This window comes from Magnolia sinica, chromosome 1 (assembly GCF_029962835.1).
Source record: "Magnolia sinica isolate HGM2019 chromosome 1, MsV1, whole genome shotgun sequence".
Classification (NCBI taxonomy): Eukaryota; Viridiplantae; Streptophyta; class Magnoliopsida; order Magnoliales; family Magnoliaceae; genus Magnolia; species Magnolia sinica.
In genome coordinates, this window is record NC_080573.1 from 120776623 (window position 1) to 120797549 (window position 20927).

The 20927-nt window shown below is 41.3% G+C and overlaps 2 protein-coding genes across 2 annotated transcripts; both read left to right on the forward strand.

The window, feature by feature from the left end:
- Positions 1–17950: 17950 nt before the first annotated feature.
- On the forward strand, positions 17951–19911 carry LOC131248792 (uncharacterized). Its single transcript, XM_058249249.1, has 2 exons — positions 17951–18346; positions 19576–19911. Exons 1-2 carry the CDS (start codon positions 17951–17953, stop codon positions 19828–19830), a joined length of 651 nt encoding a protein of 216 aa, XP_058105232.1. The 3' UTR covers positions 19831–19911.
- Positions 19912–20004: 93 nt separating this feature from the next.
- Positions 20005–20555, forward strand: LOC131248800 (putative ubiquitin-like-specific protease 1B). The gene is made up of 2 exons (XM_058249260.1): positions 20005–20142; positions 20235–20555. The coding sequence occupies exons 1-2, from the start codon at positions 20005–20007 to the stop codon at positions 20553–20555; spliced, it is 459 nt and encodes a 152-aa protein (XP_058105243.1).
- Positions 20556–20927: the final 372 nt, after the last annotated feature.

Consider the following 20927-nt stretch of genomic DNA (forward strand, 5'->3'; position numbering starts at 1 on the left):
ATGCGTTTTGAGATGACCTTATTCGGAAAAAGAACCCTGCCTGAATCATATTGATTGTTCTGTTCTCTTTGAATCTTTTTTTTTTCCCGCTTTCAGTGCCAAATCAATTCCATTATGGACTTGGGCTGTGTCAACACGGAATATACCTGGAACTGATTGTTGATAGGCTGCTGCCTGCGAATTTTGGATGCAGCACCATCTTTACCACCAACCTACCACTTAGTGTAGGGCATATGATCCGTTCAAGAGGCAGGGCCTGCCAATGGTCTAAAAATCGGTCAAGTGTGCTACACCTTCGTACCAAGTCGCTCCACTTGACGAGTGAACTGGCCTGATTCATGGTATGATGGGTTATCTTCAGGGGGCTGCGAGTTGGGTTACGGTGCAGCCTCTTATCTGTTACTTCCGTTGTGCAATAGCTTTTACCTATGCATCTATTGTCAAAATATTAATGGGCATTAGCTTATCCTATTTGTTCTACCAATAGGGAAAAATGCTCCAGTGCTCCTAGTTGCATTGGGTCACTTGAGACTGTCCAATCCGTTGATTTGGACTGTTCATTAGGTCCAATGCACATTTCATGGCAGCCATGCAAGCATCACAACAATCTGACGATTAGTAAGCATTCAATCAATGGTTGCTAATATGGGCAGTCAAGATCATTTTCACAAAAATAGGCCCATTCATGTATTTGATCCATCTATTTATTAGACCATCACTTTTGCTTGTCAGCTGTAACCATCCCATCCATGCTTAGAAAAAGGATGGTTATAGAAATAAGGCCAAATCAAGGATGGATTAGATCATCCGACTAGTGCAATTTTTTCCTGGCAGCCCGTGAAATGAGTTCTGAACTTAGTGGTCAGATCAGATTGATCGATGGGGCCGTCTAAGTGAACCTATGCAACCAGGAGCATTATAATTTAGTGCTCTGGGAGCAACTCGAGCATTTCTCACCAATAGGCATTACCTATGTTTATAGCCCAAAAATAGGCCGACCCATGCCAGACATGAGGGCAGTGACAGCACGTATACCGATAAAGTAAGAAAAGGAAAGCAAGTGATAGATCCCCTCATGGATAGGGCCTTGACCGTTCAAACGCTAGCGAGTGATGCTCGGATCATATAGTTCAATTGTGCCCAATTAAAAATTACCTAACACTGCTCACAATTCCATACGTGTGGTGCGAAAGTAGGTTTATCTGGACCATTTAAATTGTATGAGCTCGAAAATCACATTGTAGATGGGTAATGGTCATGTGCTCAATGTGATTTTTGGGATATTATGCTCCATCCACAATTGGGTGATCAATTTGGATGGTTTGGATACCGGCACACAAGTGGATGAGCCGCCACCATTTTTAAAACGGAAGCCCCATGAAGAATGGGCTAGACCTGACGGACGTCCTTGTTTCCCCACGCAACTAGGAAACACTATGCTCATGGGTTATTGACAGAGAAAATGACCACTGTAGACAAAACCTTTTACCCAGCGGTTTTTATGAAGGACTACAAACTTAAGTGACCAACTTAGGCTAGCACGTGCGGACAGCGACTTTGAAGACGAAACTACCCCTCCTTTTAACTGCGAAGACGAGCGCTGACGCTCCTCCAACTGAGAGTTCTACGAACGGCTTAAAAGAGATCAAAGTTACATGGCCCACAGCTATGTATTTATTATATCCACAACGTTCATCCATATTTCGATATCATTTCGGAGCATTATCCAAAAAAAGAAAATCATATCCAAAGATCAACTGGGCCACACCACACAGAGCAGCGGAAAATTGATTTTCATCGTTGAAACTTTTGTAGGCCCACCATGACATTTATTTTCCATCCAATCTATTCATAAGGTCACAAAGACCTGGATGAAGAGTTAAAACAAATTTCATAATGATTCAAAACTTGTGTTGCCCCTAAAAGGGTTTCAACTGTAGACAGACGTTCAAGCAGAATGGTAATGGCGTATGGACAGGGATAGGGATATAGCTACGGTTATAATCCGTAGCCATAACAGTAGCTCGGCGATCAATCGTCGATCCCGTGATTCCACCGCAAGTCGCTGTCCCTATCAGCGATTAATCACGGAATCGGCGATTCCACCCCGGATTTATGGCTACGGTTATAGCTAAAACTATATCCCTATGCACTTTCTTTTTTCTTTTCTTTTCTTTTCTCCTTTTTTTTTTTTTTACGTGGAGAATTTTATTCGACCTACATTTTTTTCTAACACATTTATATAAATATGTAAATATAAGCATATAAAAAAAATTTCTCTTTTTTTTTTTTCATTTCTTTCTTTATTCATATAAAAAGAATATTTTCTAAACCAAAATTAATTACTTGACGTACCATACATAATTTTAGGGTTGAAAGTTGGGTGGGCTCAACCTGACCAACCTGTGACCGACCCAACATTGGGTTGGGCTTGGTTAAGATTTATCGGGTTTGGTCTTGGGGTTGGGCCATACAAACAACAACTCGATAAAACTTGAGTTGGGCTTGGGTTGAGGTCTCGAGAATTGCCGGGAAATGCATGGAAATGACCGTGAAATGTATGGAAATGACAATGAAATGAAGGAAAATGACCGTGAAATGCATGGAAATGACCATGAAATGTATGGAAGTGACCATGAAATGCATGGAAATGACCGTGAAATGAAATGGAATCACCGGGATTGACCATGAAATGCATGGAAATGACCGTGAAGTGAAAGGAAATGACTGTGAAATGCATGGAAATGACCGTGAAATGAAACGGAATCGCCGGGATTGACCGTGAAATGCATGGAAATGACCGTGAAATGAAATGGAATCGCCGAGATTGCCCGTGAAATGCATGAAAATGACCGTGAAGTGAAAGGAAATGACTGTGAAATGCATGGAAATGACCGTGAAATGAAACGGAATCGTCGGGATTGACCGTGAAATGAAACGGAATCGCCGAGATTGCCCGTGAAATGCATGGAAATGACTGTGAAGTGAAGGGAATTGACCGTGAAATGCATAGAAATGACCATGAAATGAAATGGAATCACTGGGATTGACCGTGAAATGCATGGAAATGACTGTGAAGTGAAAGGAAATGACCGTGAAATGCATGGAAATGACCGTGAAATGAAACGGAATCGCCGGGATTGACCGTGAAATGCATGGAAATGACCGTGAAATGAAAAGGAATCGCCGGGATTGCTCGTGAAATGCATGGAAATGACTGTAATCAAAACGGAATCGCCGGGATTGACCGTGAAATGCATGGAAATGACCGTGAAGTGAAGCGAATTGATCGTGAGCGAGGGAAGCTAGAAATTGAGCGAGGCACGTACAAATTAAACAAGACAACCTAGGATATGAGCGAGGAAACCCGGTCGACCCCGCAAATGGCATTCACACCCCAAACATTTGAGATCGTTTTTTGTTCCTCTAATAATTGAAACAAGGAGAAACAAGTTTTTAAAATAAGTCAAAAACCAACTTTGGTGTATGTGAAATCTTTTCGTATTTTAATTTTTGACTCAAGGTCAAGGGCTATTGATAAACATAAACTGAAAATTGAGCGGGCCAAACCGGAAAATGAGCGAGACAAACTAGAATTTGAGCGGGCCAAACTGGAAATTTGAGCAGGCCAAATTGGAAATTGAGCGGGATAAACTGGAAATTGAGCGGGCCAAACTGGAAATTGAGCGGGACAAACTAGAAATTGAGCGGGCCAAACTGGAAAATGAGCGAGACAAACTGGAAATTGAGCGGGCCAAACTGGAAATTGAGCAGGATAAACTGGAAATTGAGCGGGACAAACAGGAAATTGAGCGGGCAAACATGGAAATGAGCGGGACAAACTAGAATTTCAGCGGGACAAACTGGAAATTGAGTGAGCAAACATGGAAATGAGCGGGACGAACTAGAATTTCAGCGGGCCAAACTGGAAATTGAGCGGGCAAACATGGAAATGAGCGGGAAAAACTAGAATTTCAGCGGGTCAAACTGGAAATTGAGCGGGCAAACATGAAAATGAGTAGGACAAACTGAAAATTGAGCGGGACAAACTGGAAATTGAGTGGGCCAAACTGGAAATTGAGTGGTACAAACTGGAAAATGAGCGGGCCATCCACCTCTAGAGCCATGAACAGACCTGAACAAGGAGAGAAGGGCTAGCTTCGCCAACTTCAACTGCTCTTGGGAGTAGTTAATAAACTCTAAAAGATTGAAAATCCATTGTCCTTACAGAAATGTGCAAGTCCTGAAACATGGCAAATATCAGACTGGTCATAGCATTTTTTTAAGTACGTTAGAACTATGCTTTGACATAATGAATACCCTGGGAAATAAGCCACTTTCAAAATACCCACCAATATAGCTTCTCCAATTTTACCAATTATAAAGGTAAGTCTTTAGAATTTTAAGAAACAAAACTATGTGAGATTACTTCAGGATCATTTGAATTGGGGGCATCTAGATGCATTGGATATTTCAATTACCAGGCATTGCAATGCCTGGATGGCGTAACTGCTGGCAATTGAACATAAAACAATGAAAAGCTGAAAAGCTGCAAACATAACATAAAACAATGGCTCTTCGATATAAACCCATAAAACTTGTAGTAGAAGACATAGAACATTGTGGGGATGTTCTATGCACAATGAAGCCAAAATGTGAACTATTTAGACCGCCTAAGGTGGATCCCACATTTATAGGGCTAGGGTATATCCAAGATTCTTCATCAGTTATAGGGGATGCGCCTAATATAAGTTTCCAACAACCCAGGGTATATCTACCAGATTACTCAATTTTTATGAAAATGTTCCTCAAACGAACATCCTAGCTTATCCTCTTGAGGCTGCATGCCTCTAGAATGCCAAGAATATCTCTCAATTTGGTGCTGGATGTCTTGGAGGTACCAAACATCCAACCTTTTCTGATTCAAATCCTTTTGGATGAAAAATCAGAATAATATTGGGATACTCCATTATGAACCAACCCTATTGGTTCATCGATAAATCCGTGACCACTTCTTTGTTAATTATGTAGTGAATTGGTTGTAGCATCACCCGTGAAGGATTATGTTATATACATTGATGATCTCCCATGTCCTAATAAGACTCCTTAGCTCATTTGCCAGTGTTATTTCCGCCCTTTTCTTAGGATTATACATCATATGTTGTAAGAAGAATTTCAATCCTTCTATGAATAAATTCCATCCTTGTTGGGAGTATTTGAAATTTTATTAGGGTGAGAAGTTGGGGTTCTCCATCTTTGAATTGATTGTGTGAATAATAGTAGAATACCTTGTTTGCTTTTAGTACTTGTATGTAACGGTTATGGGTTATCTACAAATGTGATGTGAAGAGTTGATCCAAATTACTTGTCTTCCTTTTTTAGCAACTAGCCAAGGAAAATGTACCTAAATAAGACTTTAATTTCACTACTAAACTATGGAGGTGTCCCAAAAGAATACTTTATGAATCTTCTGAGGAATGCTTTGAATGATGCTCAATTTCCAGTTTGTCCCACTCAATTTCCCAATTTCCAGTTTGGCCCGCTCAATTTCCAGTTAGGCCCGCTCAATTTCCAGTTTGGCCCGCTCAATTTCTAGTTTGTCCTGCTCAATTTCCAGTTTGGCCCGCTGAAATTCTAGTTTGGCCCGCTCAATTTTCAGTTTGGCCCGCTCAATTTCTACTTTTCGAAATTCCTCCATGCTACAAGTTCTCCAGATGCAAATAATTGAAAAATCATGAAAACATGTCCCTCATAATGTTTTTCTGTTTTCTCTGCCACCCCACCGAATCCATTTTCCATGCAACCCGAGACCTCAACCCGAGCCCTACCCAAGTTTTATCAGGTTGGTGTTTGTATGGCCCAACCGCAAGACCAACTCCCATAACATCCTGTCCAAGCCCAACCTAATGTCGGGTCGATCACATTTTGGTCGGGTTGAACCCGCCCAACCTTCAACCATCAAATCATATATGATACGTCAAGTAACTAATTTAGGTTTGAGAAATTTAGGACTGTGGACCCCACCTTTTATCCAGCTGTGTTTTATGAAAGAAGACAAACTTTGTTTTGCAACTTAGACCTCCACGTGCGGATTACGAATTTCAGGACGAAAATACCCCTTCTTTCATGGAAACAGATTGGGTACTCCCCTTGCCACCAACCAATGGTGGATAGTCGGTGGTTTGTGGGCCCCACCAAGATGTATTCTTTTCATCCATGCCGTCCATATATTTTTCCACATCATTTTATGATATGAGACCAAAAATAAGGTATATCCAAATCTCAAGTGTACCACATTACAGGAAAAAGTGTTGAATGAGTGTCAACCATTAAAAACTTTTTGGGGGCCCACTGTGATGTCTGTGAGAAATCCTCCCCATCTAAGTTCATTCATAGGGTCACAAAGACCTGGGTGAAGAAGAAAAACAAATTTCATAATGATCCAAAACTTCGATAACCCCTAAAAGGGTTTCAATGGTAGACGTTCAATTCCCCAATGCCTTTTACAGGGTAGTCTACTTGATAGTTAGATCTATCATATTTTTTATCTCAAGCCTTAATATGAGGTCGCCAAATATATGGACGGTTTGGATATAACACAGACCTCATGATGGGACCCACAAAAGGCGGTGGGGATTACAATAGCAAAAAAACGAAAAAAAACTGGGAACCTGTAGCTACGGTTTTCTATAGATACGGATTACAATCGTAGCTATAGACGTAGCTCTACGATCAATCGCAGCTCCCGCAATTCCATCACAAGTCGCTGTCCCAATCGGCGATCAATCGTGGATCCCACGATTCCACCCCCGATCTATGGCTACAGATTATAACCGTAGCTATAACCGTATCCGTATCCTTTATTTCATTCTCTGTTTTTTTTTATTTTTTTATTTTATTTTTATTTTTTTTACATGGAGAATTTTATTCTACCTACATTTTTCTCTAATGCATATTTATATAAATATGTATATATAAGCATATATAAAAAAATTTCGCTTTTTTTCATTTCTTTCTTTATTCATATAATAAGAATATCTTCTAAACCAAAATTAGTTACTCGACGTATCGTATATGATTTTAGGGCTAGAAGTTGGGCGGGCTCAACCCGACCAACCTGTGGCCGACCCAACATTGGGTTGGGCTTGGGCAGGATGTATCGACTTTGGTCTTGGGGTTGGGCCATACAAACACCAACCTGATAAAACTTGGGTTGAGCTCGGATTGAGGTCTTGGGTTGCCTGACCCAACACGAACCTGATTAATATATAAGTTTCTTATAAATTAATTATAATTGAGTGCAGATCACTATGTTGAAGGCAAAGGAAATTCCAATGCCTCCCCTCAAGCTAACAAGATATGCTGGATTTCCCTCTCCCAAATAAATAGCTTGATACAAAATACGACTTGTAATGGAGTAGTCCGATACTTTAGTTTGTTTGTTTAGAAAAAAATGCATGGAAATGATGGTGAAGTGAAGGGAATTGACCGTGAAATGAAACGGAATCACTGGAATTGACCGTGAAATGTATGGAAATGACCGTGAAGTGAAGGGAAATGACCGTGAAGTGCATGGAAATGACCGTGAATCAACACGGAATCGCCGGGATTGACTGTGAAATGCATGGAAATGACCCGTTGCTGAGCAAAAGGAAAGCAGAGGTCCAAGGAGAGCATCCATTTAGAGGACACAGCAAGTAGGCTGTAACACCAAGCTAGAAAAAGAATGGTTTTTTAAGAAATGCAAGAATTTGCTCAACAGCATAACTAGAAGGAAAGATTAGCACATTTACAGAGAGGTGAATAGTGAAGCAGATATTTTGTCTGCATGTGCTTAATTGCTTCTGTTAATAATTAATGCCTTGAAGAAGAAGAAGAAGAAGAAGAAAAGACATTCCTTCAACATGGTTCTCTCGAGCTTCAAGTATATAATTGTTCACCTGTGTCAATAGGGTGTATAGTCAGTTCATTGGGAGAATCACCCTCCCAACTCAAAAAGTATTTTTTGGTTGGAAGAAATTGATTTCCATGGATATGTATTCAACTATTTCTATTACATAAAGTATCTGTTGAAATTAATTGTCTTTTCCTCGAAAAACAATTGAATTGAATAAAATGATTATTGTTTCCAAAAATAAAAAAATAAAAATTGAATTGATGTCTCCCAAACAAGCTACTCCGTGGGCATTTCCTCTCTTCGCTGGAAACACCAACCAACCATTAAGAGTTCTTTTTGGTTTTTCACACTAAAAAGAGCATCAATCCAAACAATGGCAAAAGTAAAAACAAATAAATTTCCGTGGAAATTTTAGTTGCAAAACAAATTGCAGACTGTGGATTCCTTCCATGATTTTCACATTTTTAGTTTTCCATGGAGGTTTTCAATATGCACATTTTGGATTCTTCCTGTCACGCCCCGAACTTGGAAACCGGGCTCACAAAATTCCCGATTGCCGAATCCGGCTCCGACAGCCTCCGTAGAACCCTATTTTCGGATCTCGGCACCCAATCACCAGGTTCCGATCCTGGGATACTACAAGGAAGATTTCAAATCATCAGTCTGATTCATAATGAGCATAACAAAAGCATAACCCACAAACAATAACCACAAGAACACCACCACAAAATCCACTATGATCAAAAACTTTTTAGTAAAATGCGACAGAAAGGAAAAATACAATGTAGTAAAAGAAACAAAACTCCAGAAGCTCGGCTGCACGCTCCAACTACAGCGAGACTAGGGCTGCGACTGCGTCCTAGCGTCACCTGCACGCATCAATCATGCATAAGCTTATAAAAAGCTTAGAGGGTGGTGTAAGTATGTGCGCAATATAAGCGTGCTCAAAATGCAAGGTAAGAGTAATGCGGAATTATGGCGATGAGTACATGAATGCAATCAGCCGTACCAAGGCTATGCTGTGCAATATATGAATGCTATCGGCCATAATACGGCCATGCGATGCGAGATGCAACTCAAGCATGCCAATCCTCATCATGTATCAGTACAGTTCTCATTCTGAAAAATCACCGGGGTTCAATACACTCCAAATGGCACTGTCGCTCTCCTAGCCGCACAGTCCAAGTGAGCGTAAGAAACCTCACTATTCACCTGACCAATAGTCTGCCAATACCTATCCGGCACGTCGATAGCGGACCCATTCGCGAGCTGGTCAAACTCAGCCTAGTATTGCCCCCTACCCTCGGGCGAGTAAGGCCACACTCCTTTCCAACCGACCACGACACAGTGGAAGACGCGGCCTCCTGGTATTCGGCCCTCATGCGCTCATATATCCACTCGGTCTCGACGTTGGAGTCATCCTCTGGTACCATCGGGTTTAGGAATTTTCACCCAGGGACGTCTATGGCGCCCGTATGCTAGAATCAAATATTTCCGGTTTCCAATCCTGCCATCCACGATGTGTCTGTGGAGGCCATGACCCTGATGTGGCTAGGGCATACAGTAACTACAATCACACAAATGCAAGTGCATGAATCACACTATCAGTCATGCAACAGCCCTGTATATACCATGCACTTATATGAGACGACTCCGCCTATCAGGGAGCCCATAAACAGTCTATCCAAAGGTATATGCTATGATCGGTCACTCCTCACATCAGGCATACATATGGTGCGAATGATCATGAATCATGGATCTATACTAAACATGTATAAAGAGATGGGCTCTAGGTATAATGGAGATGGCCCTAGACGGCCTACTTACCATAATTATGGGCCTATCAGTGGGCCTTAGGGAGAGTTATAATGCGGACATTTAACCAACATTATCCATTCAATGTGGACATCAAACCAACATTGCTCCCAAGGAATGACCTTCCATGAATCACACATTGTAATGGGCCTTTTGTATATCTAATTGGGCCTTGACCCAAGGACCCAAATACATCAAATGGGCTACATAACATGAGCCCCATATCTATATCAAGGTGGGCCTCAATGGGCCTCATAATATGGGCCTAATACAAATCAAGGTGGGCCTCAACAAGGACCACTAATGCATGAAGATGGGCCTCCATAATGGGCCTTAAATTATCTCCAAAACAGTTGGACAGTGGGATGAAACACATACATTATGATGGAGCCCACACTAATAGAGGGTGTGGTTTACAATACTTACATAAGTGGGTCCTAAGTAGGACTCACCATAATGCTTGTTCTCCACCCAGCCTAGGGCCCAATATAATGTTTATTTTCCACCCAGCCTAGGGCCTAATATAATGTTTATTTTCCACCCAACTTAGGGCCCATTATAATGTTTATTTTCCACCCAACTGTTCATAAGATCATGTGGACCAGGGTAGGGCCCACTAAAATATTTATTATCATCCAATCTATTCATAAGGTCACGTGGGCCTGAATAGGGCCCACTGCAGTATTTATTTTCCATACAAAATGGGTCCAAAATGGGCCCACAGTCATATTTATTTTTCACCCAACCTGCTGATAGGCCACGCGGACCAGGGGGCCCACCATACTACTTATTATTATTATTATTTATTATTTTATTTTTTTTGTTGGCGTGGGAGTTCACGTGGACCAGGCCCACGGTTTATGTTTATTTGCCATTCCAACTATTGAAGAGCCCCCAAATCTAGGGCCCACCGTGATGTGGTCCACGATCCAGCCCACCCATTTTGTGTGTCCCACTGGACTAACGGTCCAGACCAAATTTCAGTGACATCCAAAACTCTGGTAGGCCCCACCAAGTGATGTTATATGTTTTGGCATGCCTTCACATGATTTTAAACGATGTGGCCCACCGGAGTTCCATATACAGCTGAATTTTGGGGTGGACGGCTGAACTGTGGGGACCCATAAAATGCACGGTTTGGATGGGAGAAATGCATCAAAGTGGGGCCCACAGCTGGGGCCGTGAGCCCCAGCCAGTCCGTCCGTCAGCGGGCAGCGATGTGGCAGCAGCAGCGCTGACGCTACTGCCTCCCTTGGTTTGTTGTTTTTTTTTTTGAAAAAATAGTTTTTCTGCGGATTTTCTATGGTAGGGCCCACATCAGCAACATCCACTCCAGCCATGGGTCCCTGTTGCTTGATACAAGCCCATAGAGTCCAATATTGGGCTATTTTTGATATACAGGAGCATTAGGGAGTAAATCGAAGGTAGGAACACTGTTTCCTATGGTATGGCCCACTTAATTTTCAGATTGGTCCCAAATTTTAGCTCAACGGTTAAAATGATCTGGGCAACGGGATAGACGGCTTAGATTATATGTATACATCAAGGTGGGGCCTGCACGAGTGCTTCACCATTTCTTTCTCTCTCTCCTTTTTTTTTTTTAAAGCAGTGCCAGTTAGCACTTTACGTTGCCAACGTCCAGCGTCCCTGGACGCTGGACACTTCATTGTGGTGGGCCCCACGTGGACGTGGCCCACCAATATAAATAAATATATATATATATATATATATATATAATATATACCTTATATTATATATGTATATAAATACATATTATATTATATATTATATAAAATATAACATATATGTATATATATATATATATATATATATATATAAAGATGCATTGGGCCCATTCAAACAGTGGATGGTGCGGATCATCACCTATAATAGAGTGGGCCACACCGTCTGATGTAGATGGACGGGGAAGATGTAACACATATTGGTGGGATCCACACCATTACAAAGAAAGAAAGAGAGAGAGATAGAGAGAGAGATACACGGTGAGATAGAGGAACCCCACCACTATGGGCCCTCTTGATTAAATCACATACATCCAAATAGGTCCCACCAACAAGTGGGCCCTAAAATTTAAAATAATGGAAAATCGCCCACCTTATCTTCCTTCTCCTTGCTCCCTTGGACTCCTTAGCTCCTTACCTTCACTTTTAACGGAGGTTGATGAAAGATGAATGGTTGAGATTGGAGATGAGAGGGTGGGCCACACTTGAAGTAGAGAGAGTGTGTTGGATGTGTGAAATTTCTCATGGGATTTGGAAAAAAATTGCTAAAGAATGAGAGGGAGAGATAGAAATAATGGATGGAGGGATGGGTGGAGTGATGGTTGTAAGAAAGGAGTGATGAGAGGTATGGTTTAGTTTGAAATTGGTGGAGAAGAGAGATGGTTGTGGTTGAAAATGAGAAAAAGAGGAATGGTGAGGTGGAAAGATGGTGGACTTTTGGAAAAAGAGGGAATGGGTGAAGTACTTGAGGTATGGTTGCATTTATGGTTAATTGATGGGACTAATTGTGTAGAGATTCCCTTAAAATTCGCAACGCGCGGTGTTTCTCGAAATAAACGCAGATCGGCATCTTCTTGCCTGGGTATCGGTTCGGTGCGCAAGTCACGGCGTTGGAACCGCGGCGACGACGCGGTCGCTATGATACAACTTTCGGATCAAGCCGACGTCGGTGCGTGGGACCTGGCTTAGGATCGTGCGCAAACACCGAATACGGTGCGAAGGTTGCTAGAATTTGACCGAAAGGACCGCGGAAGCTAACGGAACAGTACGGATTATGACACGAGTCTTACACTTCCTATCCAAATAGGCCTGACTATGAAAACTCTTGATGTTCTGGATCAATGCTATCCTTGATGACCAGAGAGGTGTTGGCCGGTGGATATCAAGGTGTCCAATGGCTTAAATCCTTAATTGCACAAACCTTCTACCTAGGTGCCACTCCCACTATAAATCTCACTCCCCTCCCATTTCCAAGCTGTTCACATTTGCTAACATTTTGAACAAACGCTTCCCCACTCCCATACCCAAACCTATTTCTGCTTCCCCCTTACCCTTTGTGCAGCTGTACTCCAAAACATAACACTTCAAGAAACAATGCTACTTCAATCCACCACACAAGAATATCTCAACAATTGACTTTAACAAAACAAAGCTATGATGATATGCAGTGGCCATAGAAACAAGATATGACTTTTGTTGAAATAACTCAACAGCAAGAGGACTTCCTTCTTAGATAGAAGAACAAGAACACGAGAGGAATCTCAGTAAGTGGACCTGAGATTTTTCTAGGGTGCTCAATCCATCAAAAGTATGAAATAAGCTTTAAAATGATATATCCAAGCCCATGCGGTTGTACATAAAAGAAGTAGCTGAGTGGGTTTTTGGAGTCATTAAGTTGAGACCTCTTATTAAATTTTGTTTCCTTCATGATGGATGGATTAAGTCAAGTTCGACTCGAGTCGAGGTAGGCCAAGCTCGGCTTGACTCGTCCATGCTGAGTCAAGTTGAGTTCGAGTCGAGTCGAGTTGCAATACACCATGGTCGAACTTGGCTTGAACTCAACTTTACTCGCCTCGAGTTGGCCTTTCAATTCGAGCTGTCTTGGGGTTGATGTAAATTTTGTAGGAGTTGTATATTGTTGTGAATGATGTCTTTAATTCACGGTCATTACCATGCATTTCACGGTCAATTCTGGCGATTTCGTTTCATTTCACGGTAATTTTCATGCGTTGTTCAGGTCTGTTCATGGCTCTGGAGGTGGATGGCCCGCTCATTTTCCAGTTTGTCCCTCTCAATTTCCTGTTTGGCCTGCTTAATTTTCAGTTTGTCCTGCTCAATTTCCAGTTAGGTCCGCTCAATTTCCAGTTTGGCCAGCTCAATTTCCAGTTTGGCCCGTTCAATTTCCAGTTTGTCCCGCTCATTTCCATGTTTGCCCCCTCAATTTCCAGTTTGGCCCGCTGAAATTCTAGTTTGTCCTGCTCATTTCCATGTTTGCCCGCTCAATTTCCAGTTTGGCCCGCTGAAATTCTAGTTTGTCCCGCTCATTTCCATGTTTGCCCGTCTCAATTTCCAGTTTGTCCCACTCAAATTTCAGTTTGGCCCGCTCAATTTCTAGTTTGTCCCGCTCATTTTCCAGTTTGGCTCGCTCATTTTCCAGTTTGTCCCGCTCAATTTTCAGTTTGGCCCGCTCAAGTTCTAGTTTGTCCCGCTCATTTTCCAGTTTGGCCCGCTCAAATTCCAGTTTGTCCCGCTCAATTTCTAGTTTGGCTCGCTCATTTTCCAGTTTGTCCCGCTCAATTTCTAGTTTGTCCCGCTCTTGCCCGCTCAATTTCTAGTTTGGCCCGCTCAATGTCCAGTTTGGTCCGCTCAATTTTCAGTTTGTCCCGCTCAATTTCCAGTTTGGCCCGCTCAATTTCTAGTTTGTCCTGCTTAATTTTCATTGTCCCTCTTAATTTTCGGTCAATTTGCTTTACTTCGCAGTCATTTCCATGCATTTCACGGTCATTCCCAGCGATTCTGTGTTGATTCACCGTCATTTCCATGCATTTCATGGTCAACTCCCTTCACTTCACGGTCATTTCCACGCATTTCACAGTCAATTCGCTCCACTTCACGGTCATTTCCATGCATTTCACGGTCAATCCCGGCGATTCCCTTCACTTCATGGTCATTTCCATGCATTTCACGTTCAATTCCGGTGATTCTGTATTATTTCACGGTCAATTCCCTTCACTTCACCATCATTTTCATGCATTTTTTTCTAAACAAAGAAGCTAAAATATAGGACAACTACTCCATTACAAGTCGTATTTTGTATCAAGCAATTTATTTAGGAGAGGGAAATCTGGCATATCTTGTTAGCTTGAGGGGAGGCATTGGAATTTCCTTTGCCTTCAACACATGATCTGCACTCAATTATAATTAATTTATAAGGAACTTATATATTAATCGGGTTCGTGTTGGGTCAGGCAACCCGAGACCTCAACCCGAGCCCAACCTAAGTTTTATCGGGTTGGTGTTTGTATGGCCCAACCCCAAGACCAAACTCGATACATCCTGCTCAAGCCCAACCCAATGTCAGGTCGATCACAGGTTGGTCGGTTTGAGCCCACCCAACTTTTAGCCCTAAAATCATATATGGTACGTCAAGTAACTAATTTTGGTTTAGAAGATATTCTTATTATATGAATAAAGAAAGAAATGAAAAAAAAGTGATAATTTTTGGTTTTATATGCTTATATATACATATTTATATAAATGTGTTAGAGAAAAATGTAGGTAGAATAAAATTCTCCATGTAAAAAAAAAAAAAAAAGGATACAGATACGGTTATAGCTACGGTTATAATCCGTAGCCATAGATCGGGGGTGGAATCGCCGAATCCACGATTGATCGCCGATTGGGACAGCGACTTGTGGTGGAATCGCGGGAGCTGCGATGGATCGCCGGTCTATGGATATGGCTACGGTTATTCCAATGTTGATGCCTAACAGATACTTTACAACCAATGACACAGCCCAATATTGACATTTGTGGGCTAGAACAATGTTTGAGATGTTCATGAACGAGCCCAAGAACTACCTTTTTCTTTTTCTTTTTTAACCAACCATTTCTTTTTCTTTTGTTATTTTTTTTCCTTGTAATTGACACAACTTCTGTTAATGAAAACTAAGGGACTCGAAATGCAATATCAAGGTAAAGGTAAAATGCATTCCTTTGTTGGTGTGTCAGTGACCACACTAGCTTCCCTCAAAACATGATAAAAATATCAGCACATACCTTATACCAACTTTTTTAGTTTTGCTAACAATGAAATTTGATCTGCATTTTCTACATCTCTTTCCACTATAACCAGCCTAGAAAATAAATGAGACTCACCTGCCTTGTTGGAGTCTCACCGGTCTGAAACACCATATTGTTTCTCCCTAGTCACTTCTCATAACACCAACTAAATTTTTTGGTCCGTGTTGTCGCTGTTCAAGCTCTTTCCATACAGATGCCAAAGTGACACAAAACTCATTTTCACTAAATTCAACCAACTGATAAAAAATTCTTGATCATGTCTCTCACTCACTTCTAATGATACTCTGTTTTCAAAGAATTTCTTATTCCTTTCCTTCTAGATCCACCAGATTATGTCAAATGAAAGCATCCTCAAAATTCTCCCTACTTGATTAAACAACAATTTCATCCTCCCACCTACGACCAAGGCCACTTTTTTGGAGAACCCAACAAATTAAAAAGCGTTTGAAGAAGTTCCATATCCCTAGGCATTCTACGAACAAGATATAGGTGATTGAATGATTATTCTATTTCTCTACACAAGTGGCACATTTCTTGCTTGCTGAGGTCATATCATCTTTGCTGAAATCTCATATTCTGGAAGATCCTAGCCTTTTTTTGCTGTTGTGGCCTGAAAATATCTTTGGAGGCTTCCTGTCTCTTCCCTCGCTCAAATCCTAGGTTGTCTCGCTGAATTTCTAGGTTCCCTCACTAAATTTCTACGTTGCCTCACTCAATTCCTAGGTTCCCTCGCTAAATTCCTAGGTTGTCTCGCTCAATTTCTAGTTTTCCTTCCTTAATTTCTAGCTTTCCTCGCTCAAATCCTAGGTTGCCTCGCTCAATTCCTACGTTGCCTCGCTCAATTTTTAGGTTCCCTCGCTCAATTCCTATGTTGCCTCGCTCAATTACTATGTTCCCTTGTTTAATTTCTAGCTTTCCTCGCTCAATTCCTAGCTTTCCTCGCTCAATTGATAGGTTGCCTCGCTCATTTTCTAGCTTCCCTTGCTCAATTTCTAACTTCCCTCGCTCAATTCCTAGGTTACCTCGCTGAATTCCTCCGTTGCCTAGCTCAATTCCTACCTTGCCTCGGTCAATTCCTAGGTTCCCTCGCTCAATTTCTACCTTCCTTCACTCAATTCCTAGGTTACCTCGCTGGATTCCTACATTGCCTCGCTAAATTCCTACATTGCCTTGCTCAATTTCTACCTTTCCTCGCTCAATTTCTACCTTCCCTCGCTCAAATGCTAGGTTGCCTCGCTCAACTCTTAGGTTGCCTAGCTCAATTTCTAGCTTCCCTCGCTCAATTTCTACCTTCCCTCGCTTAATTCCTAGGTTACCTCGTTGAATTCCTACGTTCCCTCGCTCAATTTCTAGCTTCCCTCGCTCAATTTTTACCTTCCTTCGCTGAATTCTTACGTTGCCTCGCTCAATTCGTAGGTTCCTTCTACCTTCCCTCACTCAATTCCTATGTTACCTCGCTGAATTCCTACGTTGCCTCACTCAATTTCCTAAGTTGTCTCGCTCAATTTCTAGGTTCCTTCGTTCAATTCCTAGGTTACCTCACTGAATTCCTACGTTGCCTCGCTCAATTTATAGGTTGCCTCATTTAATTTCTAGGTTCCCTCGCTCAAATCCTAGGTTCCCTCGCTGAATTTCTGCCTTCCCTCATTGAATTCTTACATTGCCTCGCTCAATTTCTAGGATCCTTCTACCTTCTCTCGCTTAATTCCTAGGTTCCCTCGCTCAATTTCTAGCTTCCCTCGCTCAATTCCTACGTTGCCTCGCTCAATTCCTAGATTCCCTCGCTCAATTTCTAACTCCTCTTGCTCAATTCCTAGGTTGCCTCGCTTAATTGATAGGTAGCCGCGCTCAAATTCTAGGTTCCCTCGCTCATTGTCTCGGTTCCGTCGCTGAATTTCTTAGTTGCCTCGCTTAATTTCTAGATTTTCCACTCAATTTCACCTTGCCTCGCTCAATTTTTTAGGTTGCCTAGCTCGGTTTCATCTTGCCTCGCTAAATTTAATGTTTGCCTTGTTGAATTTCAAGTTTCCCTCACTCATTTTGTAATTTGTCTCGCTCAATTTTTAGTTTGCTTCGCTCGATTTCAACTATGTTTAATTTTTTGCGTTATGATTCTTTAAGTAGTGAAATTTGCTATTAATATATTTTCAATTACATATTTGTAGGTGACGATTCTTGTTCTCAATTCCCAAACCCATCCTCTAAGTGTTCATTGAGATGGTGGTTCAACACGGTGAAGGGTGGATTAGAGAAGCATGATACTCGGCTAAGCCTATTCAAGCAATCTCTATTTTCCTTCTTGTTGCACCTCTCATCCTTTCGATTTATAGGGGCTGTATTTCACCTTCTTCTTGTAAGATATAAAGGGGATCTTATATTTGAGATACGGGGGACACGGTTGCAATTCACGGAGATGGACTTCGCCCTCATAACAGGACTTAAGACTGGGGAGCTTACAATACCAGAAAAGCGTCCCATCAGTAGTACATTAATGGACAAATACTTCAGAGAATATCCAATTATTAAGAAGCATTTATTAGATGCGTTTAATAAATTAGTTGATACCAATAAGCACGAGGATGTAGTGAAGGTTGCTCTACTTATGTGTGTAGAGTATTTTGTTAGGGGAACCGAATCGAAAACTATGTGTAACATAGATTATATGTACCTAGTAGACTCCATAGAGGATTTCTATAGCTATCCTTGGGGTAGTTTGGCATACAATACAATGTCGCAAGGGGTCGCAGCTGCTGTGATGGCATCAGGTGCGGTTCGCTACAATGTATATGGTTGTGTCTTTCCTCTGCAGGTAAGAACTCTTTATTTATTCTACATGATTATATTCAATTGTGGATTTTTATCCTCATGCAATTTCTTTAAAACAGATATGGGCTGTAGAGAGATTACCGGTCCTACAAGAGTGTGTTATTTCATTTGTTTCCTCGCAAATTTCACGCTTCATTCAATATCGAGGTTGGAAGGGTTGGAGGTACAACAAAATATATGCAATTTTTGAGAGTGAAGCTGTAAGTATATGTATTTCTCGGCTGTTCACTTTGCTTGATTTGACACTTACACTCCGTATATTAACATCAATCTGGGTTCTTTTACAGACTATCTTAATAAAGAACTTGGAACCCACACTACGAGAATGGGAAACGGACGCCATTCGCTTGCTCCGTGAAAGTTTTCAGGTGAGATATCATGAGCGTTTAATTAAAATGAAATTTGTTTAATTCACCGTTAAAAGTTTTTCGACTCTTATATGTGCATTGATACATTTTGAAGGTCATCGAAACTCAGGAATTGAGCGATGAGGGGGGATCAGCGGAAAGTGATGAAAAAGGTGTACAGGGAGAGGAATCAGGGGGGAATATTGTGAAACCATCTCTTTTGATGGATGAATTTAGGGTTGGGATAGATGAGTTGAAGAAGGAGAGAGAGGAGTTGAAGAAGGAGAGGGATGAGCTAAGGAAAGAGAAGGAAGAGTTGAGAAAGAGAGAAGAGAGGCTTGATGAGAGGGAGGTGTTGTTGAAAGAGAAAGAATTGTTAAAGATGGAGAGAGTAGATCTAAACGAGAGAGTGCAGTTGAAGAAAGAGATGGAATTATTTTTCATCATGAACGAGGAGTTGAATAGGCGGATGTGTGAGTTATTGAGAGAAACTGAAAACTTAGCGAAAGAGAGGGAGACCTTAAAGAAGGAGAAGGAATATTTCTATATACAGAGAGGACAGTTTATGAGGGATGAGGACGAGGAGTTGAAGAAGAAAGTCAAAGTTGAGGATATGGAAGAAAAAGAACAGGGAAATGTGGAGTTGGAGGTGCAATCGTATGGTATGGCGGAGCATAATCTATTGGATAAAGCACCCGTTTCTCCTCCTGTTTATGTAAGGAGAACTAAAAGGGTACTTAAGCCATCTTATTATATAGTTTCTCCATTCTTGTCCCTGTCTTCGATCAATACAACCCCGAACGTGGTGAGGCAACCTGAGGAAGCCGTAAACTTTCCTACATCTCCGATACCATTTCATCTACAGATGGATCCATTCAGGATGCTATCGACGGATGAACTCAAAGAGGTAGAAAAATACTATGAAGCAAATAAGGAGACGGTAGAGGCTTCATGGTTCAAGTCTATATGGGTAGATGATGCGTGGGTTGATAACGTGGTAAGCATTCGTATGAGAGTGTCTATATACATTGACTTTCATATAGTTATATCTTTTAATCGATTATTGTTGAATCATATTATCTTGTGGAGTAGGCTATCGACAAATATGTTGACTTCCTAGAGGAAAGGCAGTCTAATTGTGCAATTGCATATCCCCAAGATTGCAAGTTCTGTCCCACTTATTTTATGATAAATATTTAGTTCGGAGTATCGCTAACCTATTTTTTCAATTAATTCGTGTTTTTCTACTTGTATTGATCTTTGATTTTTGTTACAGCCATACCTTCAAACTAGTATGCCGACTCTAAGGGCGTATTGGGACTCGAAGTCTGCTTCGGAACGTGCAAAGTTGGTAGGCATGATGAACAATGTCATCGCAATTGCCAAGCAGTGGGGTAAATCACACGCCAAGGAGATTTGGTATAGTGAACGGGTAATTTATTCATCACATAACATCAAAAAAGGTCGTAATGTGTTCTTTGATCATGTTTTTTAACTGATAGCCTACTTCTTAAACATGGACAGGTTTATGTACCCGTCAACCATGATAACTCTCATTGGTTCTTGATGGTCCTATATCCAAGACAACGGGAGATCATTATTATCGATAGCTTAGTGTCAAATGCTCTCCTAAAGTATAAGCAGATGATCAATTTGATGACGGAGGCGCTCCCGATTCTCTTCCATGCCACCGGAGACGTCACCGCGCATGAAGGGAAGACTTGGACTGCCAAATCCATGAAATCTGTGCCAAAGCAATGCAATGGTTTTGACTATGGCATATTTGTAATTAAATTTATCGATATACTGTGCAGCAGTCGTACCTTGGAGGGAACAGACATGTAAAAATTCACTATACATTGGAGGAAGTCGATAGCGTATAATTGTTTGTCTGTAACCTATAAATGATACTTGTTGTAGGCATGAGATGAAAAGGATAATTTTGAGGAATATTGTATTATATATAGTGTTGTATGTACCCCGCACAATTTGTACTTCAGAAAATTTACAATGAATTAAATTTCATAACGTGTAAATGTTTCCATCACTCAACTTTCATGCTTGTTTTGTTCAACTTCTAGTTTGCCCTGCCTAATTTCAAGTTTCCCTATCTCACCTTATACTTACCCTCGCTCAATTCCTATGTTGTCTTGCTCAATTTCTACATTGCCTCGCTCAATTTGTAGGTTGCCGAGCTCAATTGCTAGGTTCCCTCAC